At 29.9% G+C, this 21,072-nt stretch overlaps 1 protein-coding gene across 2 annotated transcripts in view; it reads right to left on the bottom strand.

The window, feature by feature from the left end:
• LOC148281029 (zwei Ig domain protein zig-8-like) overlaps positions 1-21,072 on the bottom strand; it is a 149,978-nt gene that overhangs the window by 4,593 nt on the left and 124,313 nt on the right. Inside the window, exons 5-7 of one of the 2 annotated variants that reach the window (XM_088227434.1) lie at positions 15,410-15,508; positions 6,112-6,239; positions 3,977-4,145 (exon numbers count right to left, since the gene is read on the bottom strand). In XM_088227434.1, coding sequence (XP_088083560.1) covers positions 3,977-4,145; positions 6,112-6,239; positions 15,410-15,508 — 396 coding nt within the window. The remainder of the gene's footprint in view (positions 1-3,976; positions 4,146-6,111; positions 6,240-15,409; positions 15,509-21,072) is intronic. The other variant, XM_088227435.1, reaches the window with a different exon arrangement.

Genomic DNA, 21,072 nt, shown 5'->3' with positions numbered 1-21,072 from the left:
AATGTTTATACTAAGGTGACGGCAAAGGTGTTTTAGTATTTGCATGTTGGTGTAGTGAGTGTCCTGACGAAGAGACTGGTAGGTTTTGAAACCGCTAGACATAAACAGTCGGTAAGTGGTTAAATACTTATCTTTACCAACACTAACTACCAAATCATTTAATCACTGACAATCGTTATCAATTGTCATTTTTCTGCGTAAGCAATTGAATTGTTTCATCTGATAAAAAAATGAACTTAGTCCTAATTTGTATTCTTTTTTTCACTGATTGAAAAACTAAATTATCATCTAGGTATTCAAAGTTTCTTAAAAGTATGCTAGTTTTTTATTAAAATAAAACGTAAAGTTCAAACTATTAAAGCTGCTTCCATTGAATTATTGTTTCCGAAAATATTTCTGAAATACTGAAAGTTGAATTTTAATTTCCATTCTGTTATTTTTTAGTTTCCGGGTAATATAAAAATAACATCGATTCCTGTAAACGGTAAAAATGTTTCCACAAGATTAACACTTTTGTTTTACAACTTTTGCAAACTTCTTTATTGTCGGATTACATTCGTATAATTTTTCTTAATGAGCCAAACTTTGAAAAAGCCAGCAGCAAAATCGGAGTAGGAAAGTGTTTAAATTAATCAAAATTTAGTGATGAAGGCAAAATCAAATTGATACATGGATCGTATTTGAAAATTTTGAACAGTATTTTGAAAACGTCCAACGTCTACTTTTAGTCTCTACTTTGCACACTTTATCAGTTCGTAAGCCGTGTATTAACCTAGACTTAAATTTTCCTTTCTCAGAAATGCTTTCTCTTTCTATTATAGAAAGGGTGTACAAAATGACATTGATTTTTTTGTAAAATGAAAAAAATAATAATTGGTAACATATTTTGTAAAAAACCTCTTTGGCTCAAAATGTACACTATTTTTTAACATCTAAGCACTTTTGTTGTAGGAAAAAATACAAATCTATCAAATAAAAATAATAAAATTAAAATATACTGCAAAAAACCGTTTTGCCCCACCGTGTGTACAAAATGACATACGATATATACCTAGATGGGATGATTATTCAACACTTTTTAAAAACAGAATTGATAAGTTTTTTTATGAATATTAAAGAATTCAAATATTAAATGCACACTTCACAAACAAAAATCTTGTTTTTTTATTTAAACCAGCACATTCTGCATGAACCCAGTTTTCACACTTTCTGTATTTTAACCATGTTTTACCTGGCTTTGATCTCGTATATAACTCATTACAACAAATGCATGAGCAATCATCTTCATCGTCTGTAAGTAGAAGGTCTTCAATGTCTGAATCAATAATCATTTTTTTACAGATACCTTGCTTACACTTTTCCAGGATATGTTTTTTGGAACATTTAGCTTAAGCCTCTGATATATTTGGAGTTGTATTCAAATGTCATGTTTAACGCACATAATTGTGAAATATTATTATTCTTCTAAAGAAATAAAAGTATTAAGTGGGGAAAAATGAAATAGTATGTCATTTTACCCTACCGGTACATATGTCGTTATGCCCTACTACGTGACTTTTTAAAAAACATTAAAAATATCACATTGCACTTTGTAAATTTAAACAAAATTATAGTTTTAGATGAAGATTAACAATGACACAACATATCCTTTCAGTTTGTGTTGTAGAATAATACGAATAAAATAATAATAATACCGTCGGTGACCGCGCAACAAAAATATTGTTTTGTTTCACAAAGTAACCCACAGCACGTCCTCCTCGGGCGGTCGCCATAAGCGTCCTAAATATTGGTGAGTATATATGTGTCGTACCAGTGCTCATTCTTGTGCAGGTTCAAACACGACCAAGAGTTTGGTTTCTGAACTATAATTACTATGTCATTTTACCCGCCTATGTCATTTTGTACACCCTTCCCCTACAATAAATTTAAATAAATCTCACTCACAAGGGAGTGAAATCCAGCCTTGACTACAAACATTTGGACATGCTCAAAACTTGTTGATTCAACTAACTAGTGTAAAATAGGAAATTTAACAAATGTTTATTCAAAATTAGTGTCGATAAAATACTGTGGAGGAAAAAACAATATTTTTACTAGCAGCATAAAAAAAAAAAGTGTATTTCTGCGAAAACGATCCATTGCATTGGCCACGCCCCTAATGCGTCACGATTTGGTTTAATTTTGAACTTTGTTTGTGACCGTTTAAATTAAAATAGAACATCTTCACGAATCTTAACCTCACATTTGTCAAGCTCAATAATCATGTCGCGTTTTGGTAAAGACATATATTTAACAACTTGATTTTAGAAGTTATGTATTAAAACATTTATTCACAGTATCCATATTGATTTTTAAGATGCAATTAATTTTTCTAGGTCTATTTCAATTATTTCTATTGATATTCTTAGTGTTGAATGCTTCCCTGTTGTAAAGTATGAAAAATCGTCCATGAACCAGCAAATTAATGACATATAATAAAACCATTGTAAATGCCTAGATTGAATGAGTTTTCTGTGGTTTCCTCTTCTTAAAACAAATGCGGAGTAGTTCCTTAACAAGACTACAGCCAATTATCTCACCAGATCCTCACACTTAAGTCAGAGTAATAAGAAGGAGCATACCTTTTGCAGTTAATATAAGCGTACATAATAGGCAAAGCAAAAAAAAATAAGCAACTGCTATATAAAAATTTAAAAAATTTAAAATCCCTAGTATTCTCCCTTCTCAAACATGTTTTTTTCTTTCTGTTGCAATAAATATCAATAAATTATTTAACAGTGTATATTACGATATAACAGCACGTTGGTTCAATATTTGTATGCGACTACTATAATAGTAAAATGTATAGTTGGATTCACATTTCAGTGTAATTGATGTCCTTATGAATCGAAACCAGTATTTTTTTCTCATCCCATTAACCACAATTATTTGAGCAAGTGTGTCACTCCAGTATTAAAGACAGTTTCCTTTTTGCTTGGTAACATCTCACATATTTTTGGAATGTCTTTTTTTCAACTCATATCATTATATGGTGTATGAGTCGAATTGAAGTTTTTCAAAGCTATATTATATTTTTTGTAGACATACTGATGAACAGATTGAAAAACAAAAATATATTCGAGCATTTATTAATATTTAAAGGATATAATACGAAAGAGTTAAATAAAATAATAATGATTTTGCACCCAAAGCGTTGAGAGGGATGAAAAGGATAAGAAAAGATTTGGATAAATAGGAAAAAGGAGGGTTTCTATTGAGAAGATTACCCTTTAAACGCATATAAAGAAGAGAGACAGGAGAATAACGTAATAGAACTACATATAAATTTAACAACCATATTTTAAGTTTGTCCAAATTTTTGTAGACAAGGACTGGATTCAAATCTCTGGGGAGCTGTTTATATTAACATATTACAACAGGAATTAAGAACATTCAAGAAAAGGAGAGAACAAACATCAACAGACGAAAGAATTGAAGGAATATAGATGTTGAAATATGGGCAGAATGGTGAATGTTACGCTGTGTGTAAAGTGGCCACTTAAACCAGCCATTGACAGGTCATAAGCCCGGTAGATACCTAGACTTCTATACTACCCTCTCTTAAATGTTCTTTATCTCTGTTGTAATATGTTTATATTAGTTTAAACTAGTTCTAATTAAAAATAAAAAATGGGAAAGTTTTGAATAAAATATATCAAATATATATGAGTTGCTTTTTTTGGCCTTGTTTATTATGTACAAGACTAACATTAACTGTATCTAATTACTCTGACTATAGTGTGAGGATCTGGTGGGATAATCGGCTGTGGCCTTTTTGAGGAACTTTTTCTGTTTTAAGAAGTGGAAACCTCAGAAAACTCATAGAATGCCTTCTGTATCAGTTATTCCTATTATTTAACGCGTTATTTCCTCCTTTTCTCATATTTTATTGTTTACTTTGTAACTGAAATTTGGTTAAACAAATAAACTACTTTACCATTAAGTACATGAACTCTGACGCTGGCAAGCTCTGCATTTGACGGACTGCAGGAGTACTTCCCAGAGTCTGATAAGGCAGCATTCTGTACCAAGAGACGAGACGTTGTGACGTCACCCTTCTCCGTCACCACGGATACTCCTCCTCTCATAGAATCGTAACTGATCACCTGTTAAATAAATAAAAAAAAACAGTTTTACCTATTTTTAGTAACACATAACAATTTTTTGGAAAAATTTCACTGTAATAAATAAAAATAAAAAACATTGTACATCAGGATGACACTTAAATAAATAGACCAATAATCGGTTTGATCGCTATCGTAACATGTTTCAAGTTTCAAATAGTTGAGTTTTTAAGAAGTTTTAGGGTGTAAATTTATATATGTAGTTAAAGGGTTGGGGTATTTTGACAAAGTCTAAATTTAGAACATTATTTAAAATCAAATACTGATAAGAACAGCTAGGTTCTTAAATAATTGAACGCATAATGCTAGACGGGCGCATAAATTATGCAAAAAATATACGTAGAATCAAATCAGCGATTAATTTAATTTTATGTTGTAAACTTAATTAGAGTTTAACTAAATAAACGCCAAATCATAAAATAAAAAGGTTTTTCTGAATGTACATTAGTGTAAGCAGACATTTTTTCATCCGAATTTCGAAATAAAATGGGTCTAAATAGTTGCCTTTAGATTACTCAGAATGCAATAAATATTTAAAAAAATATGTAAGACTACTTTTGGCCCACAACTCAGAGCTTGAAGTTTTCAAAAAAGTCAAATTTTTGCCTGAAACCGGCTGTCATTTCGTATTTTAGTAAAAAAAGGAGTCCAATTAAATGTTAAAATGTGCAATAAACCTTATTAAATAAGCATCTTATGGCGTGATTTGCATTCGTTTTGTAATAAATGGGTAGCATTGTTTTAATGAGCCATTGTTTTCGTCAATATTAGCCAGGCGCTCAACGGAAGAAGTTCCGCAAAATGATAACTTTTTTGCATTTTGGTAGGTATTAACCGAAAAATAATTTTATCAATATAGATAATTAAAAAAATATTCAGACAGTTTTAAACTTCAAACCTCGGTTAAGGGCAAAAAATAGATTGGATTTTTTTTTAAATGATTTTTACGTTCAACCTGATCCAAAATGCAACTTTTTATACCCCTTTCACTTTTATGACTAAAAAATTAAAAAACTTCTTACATCATCGGCCTACTCGAATGTACATATCGCACATCGTATCAAAAAAAAAAAATTACAGGAGAGGTGAAAAAACAGTATATTCAATAGACTATACTGTTTTTTCACTCTCCTGTATTTTTTTTATTTTTGGAGATTGTAGTTTTCCAAGTTAGTCAGACGATATACAATGTTTAGCTTTGAACTTTTTGCTGTAAGGGATTTATCAAAAATAATGACACGATTTCCTCACGAGACAAAAGGTTTTTTTAGAGATAATATTGTTAAAACACTAACTGAAAAAAATTTGAATACGCAAAATTATAAAAATATTTAATGCATTTGTTTTGGGGTTTAGCATTTTAATACTAACATATAACTCAAATTTGTATATAACCACTTACCGCCTTTCTATGTCTACAAATCCGCCACTTTTTCAGAACAGTAATTACACTGGCGTAAGCTTCTTTTAGCATGTGTTCTATCAGAACGTTCCAAATATATTTTTTCGCACCAGAGGATGGTGAAACTTGAGGATGTTAATGAGCTTGCCCCGTACCTAATAGCTCGAACCTGGCAGGATCTAGGCTTGAAGAAGGAGATTTAGCAAAATGAGAACTTTCGCCTTCCACACAGTAGTCAGGCTCTTTTAAGACCTGGGCTTGGAGAGCGAGAGTTTATTCGCGAGGAATCATCACAACAGATCTCTACAGGTTGCAGTGACATTAGGAGCTTATGTAGCACTGACTCTCACTTCAAAGAATAATAAGAAAAGAAATAGTGAAGGTTTATAGTGGGATTTGCATGTCAGAGTAACATTTGTCCTGACGAAAAAAAGGGTAATCGAAACCAGTAGACATATAAAAGTCGGTAAATGGTTTATACAAATATTACCAACATTAAATGGATACAAATTGACACTTTTCTTAGGGATCATCAAATTCACTTACCTGGTCTTTGTGATACCAAAAGATGTACGAAGGTGGTTCTGGACTAAACCTTATGGTACAGGTAATGTTGATGGTGCTTCCTTTGTCCACGTGAAGATCTGGTCCTCCGAGGATAAGAGCAGTAGGAACTAGTTTTAATGAAAAATCAGCAATAGAACATCTTTAATAGTTTTTGGATTTATAAACAATTTGATACAATAATGGGGATATTAAAATACAATTAAATACATAATTATTATTACTAATAGTAATTAGAGTCTATAAAATACGGTCAAGTAAATATAAATATTTCACTACTTGTTAGTGGCATGAAAAATACTTCTTCTTGGCTTTTTAATTCTCTTTAACTTCACAAACGGAATCGGATAGAAGAATCGAAGGAATATAGATGTTCAAATAAAGGCAGAATAAAGTGGCTACTTAAACCAGCCAGTGACAGTTTATAATCCCTGTGGATGCCTAGACTTCTATTTTTCCATCTCTAAAATATTCCTCATCTATTTTTTGTTACGTTAACACAAAAAGTATTTTAAAATTTGTTATTTTGAATTCCCGCAAAAACGGTCATTGCATTGGCCACGTCCCTAATACGTCACGATTTATGTTTATTGAAACTTCTTTCCTTACCCTACAAATTTTATAGAACATTGCCACGAATTTTGATCCGCCAATCAATGCCAAACATGTCGCGTTTTTCTAGTGCCATTTTTTAAAAATAATTTCTTCTCTAAAGTTATGTGTGAAAACATTTTTCCACATTATCAATATTGATTATGAAATTACAATTAATTATTCTTAATCCCTTTCATATATTTTTATCGGTATTCGTAGTATTTGATATTTCCCTATTGTCTTATTTGAAGTATATTTTAGTATATTTGAAGCAATATCATTAATGCGATATCAAAACTCATCATCAAGTGGTGCATTGGACACTGCATTGAAATATAAATGCAGCGTATCTCGACCATCTGTCGCATGAACGTAATATTATCAGTCGAGCGCTTTACGTAAAAGCAGAATACAAACAAACGCTTTGCGTCAACTCTACCTAGAACCCAGAATCTCAGGCGCGGTAGGCGAACATTCCAACTACTATTTTACCATCTCTACTCAATTTTTTTTCAGAATTTTTACCCGAGTAATTTTTATATCGAATTAAAAACATTTTTCAAGGGTTCTGGTTATATTTCAAACACAGAACCGTTTTCTTTATCCGCTCGGATACGGAAAAATATAAATATAGGTATAATAAAATTTGCATACAGTGCTACTTTTTTAAATCAATTTTATTTTTTTCCCTCAAAGTGATAATAGACCTTCCAAATAAATAAAAGTAGTGCTTAAATATACTGGCATCCTTATTTAACTAAATATTAAAACATATAAATGTCAAATTAAATTGTGATATATTTGAAAACAATTTGCGTATAAAGTTTTGATGTATTTAAAAAAAAATTGAAATGTGGTTATTTCTTGTAGATATTTTATTTTTACAAAATATGTATGTGTTAGTGACTTTCTGTTATTTCATAAAAAGAACAACAATCGTAAGTTATTACAAAACACGTAATTTTTTTTATTTATTAATAAACGTTATTTTTCATGTGTAAACTGTTAAAATCATTTAAATGCGTTATGTTAATAGTGTTAGTCTAGGTTAATTTGACGTGTATTTTTTTTTTATCAATATTTGATTTGTATTTTTATAAAAAAGTTGGAAAAAAAAACATTCATTAAGTTATACCAGTCCCTCTACTTGGTATTTCCGCGTATACATTTTCTAAAGAATAGTAAATTCGGTTGACTGAAAGATATTTGACGCCAAAATAAATATTTATTTTTATACTGAATAACTTTAATAGTAAAAAAAAGTAAATAATAATAAGCAACATAATTCAATCAAATTTGGGCATTGCATTTTAATTAAACAACTGTTGAAAATAAAAGCATTTGTCTTGTTGCGAGTGCGGCCTGAATAAAAAATTTATTAATTCAAGATTTCCTAAAAAATAAAAATGAAAGAAACAAGTATGAAGTTTGTCACGTATCAGGACAACTGACCTTTCAAGAACTTGTCATATGTCACTGTTTCTCGTATCTTTGTGGTTAATTAACTTGGAATCAACATAACACTTGACCGAAGTTCACCGAACCTTTCCGAAAAATCTTCGGAAAAGAACGGATTATTTGAAGTAATGCGCACTTTTGTCCGCACAGTAGTAGCCTAGGGCGCCTCGCCGGCGCACCCCAATCTGCCATGTAGGGTGGCTACTCATTTTTTACCAACGGCTTACACCAATATGGCGTTATAGAAATACTCTGGTTCGTGACTCCGTTATATCCATTTATTCAAAACTTATAGACAATACGTCTAGTTATCTTTATGTTGGGCAACACATTTTACTACGTTTTTATTAAAATCCGTATTTTCTTACTAAGAAAAACAACATAAATATATTTTATATTCACTTCAATATCAACATTAAGAATAAAGAAAGTAAAAAAAGAAACATATAAAAAACCAAAATTGTACTGAAGGAAATTCGAAAAAAATTATACAGATAAGTCGTCTTTGAAGGTAACTTTAAGGAATGGAGTAATATTATCCGTCCTCGCAAAGATTAGGCCATTTTTTTATCATACGGACTTGAAGTTTGTACTTATAAACCCATCTAAAACACAAATTATGTTTGCAGGTAGTCAAAGATTGCTTAGTAAGCTAGACGTACCTTCACTTAATCCTTTTATTGTCAATGGTACCAATATTCAATAAAGGAAATCAATAAAAAATCTAGAAGTACAAATGGATGAACATCTCTGCTGGCGAGCTCATACGAATGAATTAAGCCCCAAAATTTTTTTCAGTCTACACTCATTTAAAAGGTTGCAAAAATTCTTACTCATTAATACTAAATTCACCCTTGCATTACTACTACCCATTCTAGATTACGCTGATATTTCCATGACTGATTTAAGCTGTGAGCAACTCAATAAACTTGAACGACTTCAGAATACATGCATAAGGTACATTTTTGGTCTTAGGAAATATGACCACATTTCTGATTATCGTAGGCAACTGAAATGGCTCAAAATTAGACAGCGGAGAGACTATCACTCCCTCACACTTCTGTTCAATGTACTTCATAGTCCTAACGCTCCTATATACCTGCGTGAAAAATTTCAACACTTATCAGTTTATGGTTTACTTCTTTGTTCTAATTCTCAAGGTACTCTGTTAATACCCATCCACAATTCCTCTTTCTTCTTTAACTCATATAGTATCCATGCGGCTCGACTGTGGAATCATCTCCCATCCACCATAAAAGATGTTACTACATTATCACTGTTTAAATCACGTCTGAAGAAACATCTTCTTTCTCTTCCTTAATCTCTCCTCCTTTTCTTTTTCCTCTTTTCTCTTTTTTCCTTTTTCTCATTGATTAATAGTACCGATTTAAGGTAATTTATAAACAAATACGTTTATTTCTATTTTTGTATATCTTGAGATTATTTTTTTTTTATTATTGAATATGTTCTGTGACTTGAATTATAAAAATAAATCTTTCATTTTATTGGTTGGTTGGAAGAAATTACCATTTGGCAAAAAGCCCGCCAATGTACAAATAACATTATGTACAAAACGTTAAATAAAAAAAAATAAAAAAAAAGTTTGATTTCTCAGCTCTAGTTTTAATCAAGATTTATAAGTTTATTAGTTAGGGTCAAAAACTGGTTGTAAATAAAGACTTCTTTCGAATCAGATACTCCCAATTTGGAGTAAGTAATAATTCCTCTTTTTTTCTACTAAATGAGGCATGTTCATCAATTTTCTTGATTTCTTTCAATTTATAAAAAAAAATAGCAGGTTCGTTGGAAGGTTGGAGTCGCCGCACACGATAAGAAGGGTTATATCACCGATTTTGGTAGTAATCTTCGCGGAATCGTCGTTTGCAGTTTAAAGATAATCGGAGATTTCAATATTATTGACTTGTAGCCTCTGCTCTCGGTGATTTTCATTTATATCAAAACGCGAGAGTTATGCTTCAAGAGATTCATCCAAACGCGTTAAGTTAGCTATGAATTCATGATTATTTTTTTTTATATAACTTTATCTGTACAGTTTTTTCAAAACATTTACTTTTCAAAGAACACACATTTTAATTTTTATTATTCTCATTCCTCGGTTCTCTTTCTAACATATCAGGAGAATAGGAATGCCATTGCTCAGTTTCAGGTTGGTCAAGAACGGAGGTTAGGGGAGGCTGCAGATGCGGGTATTCTCTGTTCTCAACCCTTTGCCTTCAATCTTATGTCCATTTCTAAGCCCATAATCAATAATTGTAGTATAATTATAACCACTTTATACGCGAATGTAATTAAATATTTCATACACTAAATAAACAAATAAAGTAAAACATGATGTTTTTTACTGTGGAACGTTTCAAACTTTCATAACTATTTTGAGCGGAAAGAAACTGGAATCACACCAAAGAAAACAAATATTTGAACAAAGTAATAAAAAAATTCCTTAATAATATTCAAACCTTAATGTATTTTTTGCAATAAATTCGGGCTCGAATAGTTATTTTCCTTATAATTACCGATTTAGACGTTCATAATATACTTTGCATCTAACGAAAATACGAGTATCTGGAGATTGAAATAATTAAAGTCAAAGATAACAACTTAGGAAACATTATAGGGAATGTGTATTTTGTGATTAAATAGCACCTGAAAACACTTGTTATTTTGAAAACTAAGCTTTCTCACTAATTAAACCAAACGTCTGCGAAGTTCCTCAGAACTCCAAGCAGTTAATGATAACATCCAGAAAAGAACAAACACAACCCATTCCTCTTGTTAATTTTCCATATTTGTACAGCCCTTAGAGAATGTTGTTGGAGCAGTAGAAACAATACAAAGCCGAAAATTTCCTTGATATTTCACTATCAGGGTAAACGCAGAACAGATAATCATAATTATGATAAAATTGTTAGCGTTTGCATCTTTATTGCAAAACTGACAATTCCCCAAAAAAATAATGCCCATATTGAATAGCTAAATAAAAGTATTGGCGTTACATGATGATTTATTATTTTTATGACAGTTAAAATATTAAAAATATGTGATATCTTTATTGATTACTAAATAAAATATAAAACAAAACAATAATGTGTTAAAATAACCACGAATGATTTTTTTTTATTCAGAAGTTATTTCTCATATTAATATTAAATTTCACGTTGTAATAATTTTTTTTATCATAGTGTGAAAATAAATTTTAATACGAGCACAAAGTAAAATTATTATAACTTCTTTATTTAACGGCCGTTTTTTTATTTAGTTTAAAAAGAAGCCTTCCATAGCCTTCTTTAAACCTTCTTGAATTATTAAGACAAAACACTAACATAATACGCAGGCATGTAGATTCGAGGGCTAAAATTGGTTTGAACATTGTTGTTTTTCCTTCCAAGGTATTTACTTTTAAAAAATACGCTTTTTTCATTGATGTAAAGTTTGGAACTTTAACAGATCTTATTTTTTGTGATGTCAATGATGTTTAAATAATGTATTATTTTACATTGAAAATAACTGGAAACATTGTATTTCGCATATAAATTTTGCTACATTTTAGATATGGACGTAATAATATATGGCATCACACGAATTACGCAGATAAACCACTTTCACGAAATGAAAATCGATTACTTCATAATTACTGTTGATTATGTAACTAACTGTACGTATAATGAAATCTTCCCGGATGTATGAGGAGTATTATTGGAGTCAAAATAATTATATAGGCCTTTGATATTATGTTTGAACTTAAGTAATTTCTTTGATGCTTTTTTTCTATTTTCTCCTGAACCCGAACTGATGTAAATTACGAAATTTAATGGAAATAAATCCAAAAAATCAGTTTACTTCTGAACTGTTATGATACAAAACTTCTTTATCAAGGAAAAATACTTTTATTATTTAACCTACAGTTGTTTCGAAAAAATGTGTAACTTTTTTAATTTATGTTTTTTTTAAGCTTTTTATTAGATGTTGTTAATACTTGTCTCAAATCCAGTTCCATTTTCATTGAAATGTGTTGTTTATCGTGTTTTTTATTAGGGAATTCTACGGGGCTCAAATGATTGGCCTCAGGTCTCGGTCGGCCAGGATCTCGAGCACTTTGAAATATCGCCCCTTTAAGCCTCACATTTTTTTGTTCTGTGCAATCTGTATGTGATAAAGAAAAAAATGACACTTAGAATAATGCTACTGAATTAAAAAAAAAATATCAGATATTATTTATTCAATATTTACTCAAAAGTTTGGTTAATAAACGATTAACATTAAACAGCCAAGAATCTATAATTTAAAATAATAACATTCAGATGTTCCTGACTATTGCATGTTAGTCAATTTTTATAAAAGTTTGACTGTTTTTAACTCACAGTATTGTCCAAATTAATAGAATAAGATTATTATTAGTCATTTTTCACGTATAGCAACGCTCATAATATGTCAATTTGACAGTTGTTAAGCGCTAAAAGTTATGACAAGCAGTTCATTTATCCTTTGGAAGCTCATATTGGTGTTTGTTGGTTTTCATCTGATGTTTTTTTTTTACAGTTTTTTAATATAATACTAATTTGATTAACTGCTTGCATATGAAAGAGTGTTTTTAAGTTGGTTTAAATCATGAATATCACTTCAAGAAAAAAGGAAAGGATTATAACCCTAAATGAACATACATCAATGACTCTGAAGGATATTGCAAATGAATATTTTATGAGTCAGGGAGCAGTCAGCAAGATTATTAAGCAGAAAAGATATACAGGGTCAGTTGAAGCAAAGAGAATTGGGAAATGTGGCAGAAACCGTAAAATCAGTGTCTGAGATGAAATATCTTGAATCAGAAATAGTAAGTTTTACCCCAAAAAACAATGTGATGATACATGACTCAACAATACGAAAAAGACTCATTGAATCTCGAAGAAAATCAATTCGACCACAGAAAAAATAACTATTGATGGCACGTATGATGAAGCAAAGGCTCATTTGGGCTAGAAAATATACCAAACAGATTGTAGAAGACTGGAGGAACATATTGTTTTCAGATGAGACCTACTTTCTCTTGCAGAGTTATGGCTCAAAATTATAAATATATATTTAAAGAAAATCTAGAATACAAAAATCGGACTGCACCACCAAGATAATGATGATGGAAGCGGTTATTCATATGTGGTTTCGAGATGACAGAATAAAAGAAAATTGCCAAAATTTAAGTGATTCAATGCCAAAATGTGTTCAGGCTGTTATAAATACAAAAAAATACATAATACATCCTATTGAATGAAAAATATTTTTAATTTATTTCAACAGAGAGGGAAAACATTTTTGAGAAGAGGATATGGAAGTCTAGGCATTTACAGGGCTTATGACCTGTCATTGGCTGGTTTAAGTGGCCACTTTACATACTGTGTAACATTCACCATTCTGCCCATGTTTCAACATCCACATTTCCTCAATTATTCCATCTGTTGACTTTTGTCAATTAAAAGAGCTGAAACATTTATCACGTGGGTGAGATTCATCCGGCTGAACCAAATCACAATCAAAATTGTTTTCAGGTGTTGCCTAGTAGGTGATTCGGAAAAATAAAGAAATAAGCTTAAAAATAAATAACAAATTGAAAATGTTTATATTAAAGTATATTACAAAAATGGCTCTTTCCAAGTTGTCCATAAAAATAAAGATAATAAAAAGTACATTTATGTTTCCATTATTGAGGTTATTTCATTTTTTTTCGAATTATAAAAAACAATGTTAAAATTCAAATTGGTTGGTTTGATTAAAAAAAATAACCGATTTAAAATGTGATATGTAAATAAAACATGCAAAAAAATTGATAAATATAAAATTTACAGACATAAAAAAGGACTTTCCCCTCAAAATATTTATATGGCTAAATATTTGAGTGCGCATAAATGACAACCTTAAAGTTGTCCGAAAAGATAAATTTAAATGTGCACTCGTTTCTTTTCGTATAAAGCGTAATTAATTTTATCGAAAAACATTATTTATTATTATAAAATTTAAAGTTTTAAATGATAGAATAACTTATATTTACGTCACTAATTTAAAATACTTGGCACACTTCCACTAACATCATTGCAATGGAATTCCACCAAGAATTGTCAATAAATAATTTTAATCAAAAAAAGGTTGAAAGTTTACAACGTGACACTTAAACGGTGTTCAGTTAAATTTTTGACTAAAATCATAAATAAATATTTTTTTATCATGTTTCGACGATTTTCATGATTTTTCACGATTTTGATTTTCATTGAAGTTAAAAAAAAATAATTAAAACTTTTTCTCCCTCATACACATTGTTTCCGTAAAATTGAGAGAGACGGTCCTGTACAGAATGATTTAAGCAGTAAATTTGGCCCAAGCATTAGACGACGAATTTTAACCTACAAAAATGAATCAAACATACTTGATACAGAGCTTGAAAACTTTTACGATAATTAGGTCGATCGTTCAACATGGCACGGCACCACAAAGAATAAAGGGCGGATTTATTAACATATTTTTTTTAAATTATTAATTATTCAAATTATCAATCGGCAGGTAAATATTCTCCACTTGATTTTTTAAGCAAAATTTTCACCTGCGGGTAGAAACTAAATAAATAAACCAAAAGAGAAAATAATAAATAAGTATTCGGCCACCCTAATCTTAAAGGATCGAGTAAAAACGGGCCCGCACATGACATACGCTATCCACCGTTTTTAAAATAATAATACAAAAGCCATATTTTTTATAAACTTACCTTACTTTTTTCGTGCTATTGACTCGAAGTTTATACATCTTCATTTAATATGTTTTTTCGTGATACATAAGCATTATATGAACGATTCAAACAAAACCCGGTTGATATTTTATTTTATGAAACGAAATACTTTTTCTCAAGTAAATATTTGCTTTGTTATAATTTATTATATCATACGAGTAGATTTAAAAAAAATATTACGTTTGTTTAGACTATTGTTTTAAAGAGTTAAGAATATTTGTTAATTTAACTTAAAAATTTAACATTACTGTTTTAGAACCTATTGAATAAATAAATATTTTTAAGATGATGTGAAAGTTAATTTGTGTTTTTAAGCTGATGTGAAAGTTCATTTATGTTAGTAGTAAAAAAACGTTATTTTTTTAGTATCAAATTTCGTGCATTGTTAGGCATAGAAAACTTATGTTTTCTCATACATCACAAGTGTAATTATAATTTCACCTTGATCTGAATACATAGTGTGATATATTTCTTGCAAAAGAGATCCCTGAGTTCGTGGGGTGGGTGCTGCGAGGGGCGGTCTCCGAACCGAATCTCTCCCTAGTAACAAGTAAACATAATTTAAAAAATAAAATAAATTTAAATCAAATACTAACTTACGTGTTTTTTACCTGGAATAATTAAAACGTTCAGCCCTTGTAGTACCCGTTTTTTTTTAACGTTTTTTACACGTCTGTAATTGGGTACTAATGTTATATTTCACAAATAAGTTTGTCCGTTTAACTCAGAAGTTAGCTAACCACTAGAACGCAGGTTACACAGCGCAAGTTTTACAATTCGTTAGAGAAAGCGCTAATTGGTCGAATAAATAAATGAAGTGTACCAAGTATTTTTAATTGGCTACTTACATGGAGACATAAGTTATTACATCATAATAATAAAATTTTATCAATAATTATTGTCAATAAACAACTTAAATAAATAAAAAACATATTGATAAAAATAATTCAAAAATAATGTATTGTATTCAATGCACCCAATAACTTAAACAAATAAGTATAATATAATGTCCATCCCTGCCTTTACAAATAAATGCTAATTTATACTGAAAACCAGTGACCTACATTATTACGATTTGAGCAAAACAATAAAATAAAAAACAAAAGTGTTGATGAAATATAAAGTAACAGAAATACCAAACAAAATTATCATGAAGACGATAGTAAATTATGTGTTTAACTATTATGCTTAGTCCATAATGTAATTCACTACCGTAGACTAAATAAATCAATGTTCATTTGGAAATTTGTTTAAAAATCATATTCAACAAATGAATTAATAAATTAATAATGTCTTTCATTAATATTAAGATAAAGTATGACTCAACAATATTTTGAATATGTCCCAATGTTTGCAGACTGGCTGTATTTCCTTCCTAGGTAGTAAATTAGATCTTTGTTAACACATAGTATAAAGTGGCCACTTAAACCAGCCAATGACATGTCATAAGCTATGTAAACGCCTTGATAACTCACTAGCAATAAAATGCAGCCAGTCTGCGAACATGTGGACCTATTCTAAACATTGTTGAAATAAATAACCAGTAAAAGAAGAAGTATAAAAATTGGGAAATTGTTTTCAGGCGTTGCCTAGTAGATGAATTGGTTCAGCCGGATGAATCTCACCCACATAATAAATGTCTCAGGACTTTTAATTAACAACGGTCAGTAGATGAAAGAGTTGAGAAAATGTGGATGTTAAAACAAAGGCAGAATTGTGAATGTCGCATAGTGTGTTAAGTGACTACTTAAACCAGCCTTTGACATGTCATAAGCCCTGTAAGTGCCTAGAATTCTATATTCCTTTCTCAAAAATGTTTTCCCTTTCTGTTGCAACAAATTTTGAACCAAAAATACAACTCAACCAAAATAAAAAATATTTTCTTATCCGCCCAAAATTTCGAGGTACTTGTACTGGATCTGAAGCATAAGACTATCTTGTATTGTAAAATTTTATATTTTTTTGCTTATTCATTTTATTTATTTGACACTTTATATACATATACAAAATATAAACATATTGGGGTGGGCAATTTGCCTTAAGGCAATTTCTATCTACATACCCAAACCGTTCAGTTTGAGAAAATTATAAATACATCTACATATTGAATCTTACAGTTTTATACAAAAGTTAAAAGCAAAGATAAAAAAAATAAATAAAAATAAAATAAAATAAAAATTAACACTAAACTTTGAAGAGAGGAGAGGGGATGGGAAGGAAAGAAGAAGGATAAAAGAACAATTAAAATATTTAGATAGTGACATTTCAATCTTGACTTAAATGTTAATAAAGAAGTGGCGTCTCTAACATTAGTGGATAGATTATTCCACAATCGAGCGACTACTACTGTGAAAGAGGAGGGAAGGAAAATTAGAGCGATGACAAGGTATTAAAAGGGTTTTCTCGTTACTAGAATGAAGAGATAGTCCGTGTTGTGAAAGAGGTTGGATGAGCTCTCACAGATAAACAGGCGAAGTAAGATTATTTAAAATATTGCAAAGAAATGATAGAATGTGAATGTTTCTTCTATGTCTGATACTGAGCCAGTGTAGTTGCGTGCAATACTAGGTTATGTGGTCTAACTTGCGAATATTAAATATATAATGAATACAAATATTCTGCAATCGTTATAACTTATCAAGCAATTATGAGTTAGCATCTGGATAACATACATCTGCATAATCAAGGAGTGGAATAAGTAAGCTCTGGACTAATCTTTATGGATTTTTCAAAAAATATTTCACTATCAGCTGGAAAAAAAAATGTTATCCACACCTGGACAAAAATATAAACAGTTATGTTTTAAATATAACCAGATAGTATTAAGGTTAAGTAAATAAAATCAAAATTGAGTGGTGATAAGTCCGATTTCATTAATCATCTTAGCTAACGTTACAAGTTCTCTAGATTCTCTGTGATAAGCGAACCGATGCAATACCCAATGCACCATTAAATGCGGGTAATATGCTGTATTTTTTTGTAGACGTATTTACGTTTTTAATTCAAATGTAAAAGGCACAGAACGAAAGACAAAGTTTCTCGGAACACTAAGTGATCCACTGTTTTACAAGAAAATAAGTGCGTACTTGGACCTTTTGGGCTATTTCAGGGGTCCTTAATGTGTCCCTTGTTGAACCTTTGAAATTCATTTAGCTAGATGTGCGTGTTGGCTTGGAGACTTGGAAGATAAACATTAAAAATTCATATTTTGATTTCGGTTGATAAAAAACATGTCTTGAATATTTTCGTACTCTAAAAAACTTGCAGTTGAAAAAAAAGCATTAAAAATTCTCCAAGCGTAATAGTAAACCCAAAATAAATATCAAACTATAATACCTACATAATTCAAATCAATATCAGGATTTTCATCTGATAGTAGCCATTAAAACGAAAATATTCATCCAGAGTTCTGGTTCTATTTAAAAAGCCCAACTGTACACGGGTTTAAGATGAAGAGTACTTTCTTTAATTCAAAAAATATTTGAAAAAAATTGATTGAATTCCCAAAACTATTCTAAATCAACAGGCAATCTAATTCACGAGTAAACAAGTCGCGCTTAATCGAGATTCAGCTTAAAAGCTAATATTTACATAATGTTAAAACAATTATCTGCTTATTTAATTTTGCTGCCTATTTACGAAAGAGAAGCGTAACAAGATTGTGTGGGTGAATTAAATTATTATGTTATAACCTTATTATATTACATAGTAACGCTTAAATAATTAAGTATAATGAAGTTAGGAAATGTATAATATTTTGGACCATAATTTTTAAAGTTATACACGTTAACTTGCAGTAAAAAAACTTTGTGAAATTTCGGATTTATGGTGTGCGTTTACTAGTGCACGTTGGTGTTAGGTTTTATAATATTTTTCTTTTCAGCACGATGGTTTTATATTTTTATGCAATAACAATGGTGAAAAAATTCAGTCAAATTGCATGCTAGTGTAATTAGTGTTTCGACAAAGAGACGGGTCGGTTTCGAAACCAATGGACATATAAAAGTGGATAAGGGGTTATTTTAAAATATTTACTTGCATTTATTAAAATAAATCGGCCTGGTGGTGTAGTAATCAGTGCGTTTGCGTACCACGCGAGAGGTCTTGAGTTAGATTTCGGGCATGGTTGACATGGTGATTATGGCGTTTAAAATAGTGTTTTTACAAAAAAAAAAATTTCATTGTCCCTGAACTGGTACCGGTGGCTCAATCACAAATAACTATTGATCTGCTTAAAAACGTGCTAAGCATTTGAGCTATTACAATGAACAATAATGAACATGCTTAAGTTATCGCAGTCATTAGTCAACGCGTGTGTTATCCTAAGTCAACGCTCGTGTCGGTTTGTTTTTTGTTTTCCTCACAAATAAATACAGTTCATTGCCGAAAAATCGGCGTTCGTTATAAAAAATAAAACAATATATTGCATTTGCAAAATAGTAAGGGGTAAGTATCTAATACAAAAAAGTGAAAATTAATTGACAATTACTATGGCGACCGCTTTTCTTAACATTTGGCTTGGTAACCGCCGGCTAAATGCAATAAATAGCATGATAAATAATAAATAAACAAATAGATGAGCAGTTTTGGAATATTTTCCATATTAACACAGGTGAAATTCAAATATGTGATTGCGCAGCAGGATTATACGTCACGAAACGTAAATATTTTGACATTTAATCTTAAGTGTTCATGGATGTTCCATTTTTATCGCGAATACAATAAACAACCATGGAGAGAAATTGTTATCACGTCGCTTATTAGCACATCGATAGATATTTGTGATTGAGCTTCTGAAGCGTAAAACTAATCATCTTACCTTTTTGTGAAAAAAAAAAGAAAAAATACAGTGCAATTGGTGTAGCAATGTTAAGCGCGGAAAGTGAATTTTAAAAAAATGTACAAAAACGTAGATTAAAATACCACAGTAAAAAGACCTTTATGTAGATTTTAAAAAACCTTTTATGTGATTATTTTGAGTTGGAAAAATGATTAATTATACCATGCTCACAGCTTACTGAAGATATTATAATTCACAATAAGACGAAGTTCCTGGCTATTTTATTAAATATATACAAAGATAAGGTCGACTCAAAGGTCAACTGGATGAAAAATAATTTGATATATTTTATGTAAACAAGAAGAAGCGTATTTCCTTCAAATAATAAAACTCGACGAATCTCCATTTGAATCAGAAAAGCGTATTTATCACCCTTATGTAATAAAAGTTTTTGGTACATAATTTATGGAGCTCTTCCCCTCAAAGTTGCGAAAAAAATTAGCTAGAACAAAATTCGATTACGTGTTGTATACATATTATAACAATGATTTACCGAGCCGTATCGTATAAATATTGGATGAATTTAGAACTGAAAGTTTTTGTATTGAATCTGCACACATCAAAACTTTTTCAATGTTGAGTAAAAGAAATTTTGGCCTCAAATAATTCAATATGTATATTTTGTATGGAAAAATATATCGAAAACTTTGCGTTCAAGTCTTGTTCAAATAAAAGCTTTCAAACTGCGACGAAAAATAGTTTGTTTACATCAAAGTATTGAAAAGTGTATTTATTTAAACGTGTATAATAAAACGATCTACAAATCAAATTCAAGTGGTACCTTAAATATTTTGTCAATCTTGTAATATCGATACTTAATATGACTGTTAATTTTATTTTAAATAAACATCATTTTATGAAGAATACGTTGGTTACATTTGCCAACATTTTGATTTTTATTTTTACTGTCAGTTAATTTATTTATTTAATTTAATTGATTTATTTAATTAATTAAATTATTTAATTTATTATTATTTATGATTTATTAAGTAAGTTCATAACATCTTAAGAACTAATATAAACTTTTAATAATATTACAATTTTTTTATCAAATTTCTCAATAATATATTTTTTCAAAATAATTTTTAATATTTCAACTGTTTATTTTTCCTTTATTTCTTTAAGTAACTCATTGTACATAAATGTAAAACGTAAAACATAAATGTAAAACAATCTACGATGTTTTGAATTTGTCCAAATGTTTGTTAACAAAAGACTGGTAAAATTATTTATTTATTACATTCTATTATAACAACAACGTTAA

The sequence above is a fragment of the Micrasema longulum genome, unplaced genomic scaffold, assembly GCF_059751315.1.
Source record: "Micrasema longulum isolate JH-2025_06_02 unplaced genomic scaffold, ASM5975131v1 h1tg000503l, whole genome shotgun sequence".
Lineage (NCBI taxonomy): Eukaryota > Metazoa > Arthropoda > Insecta > Trichoptera > Brachycentridae > Micrasema > Micrasema longulum.
This window is presented reverse-complemented; position numbering and strand designations above follow the sequence as displayed.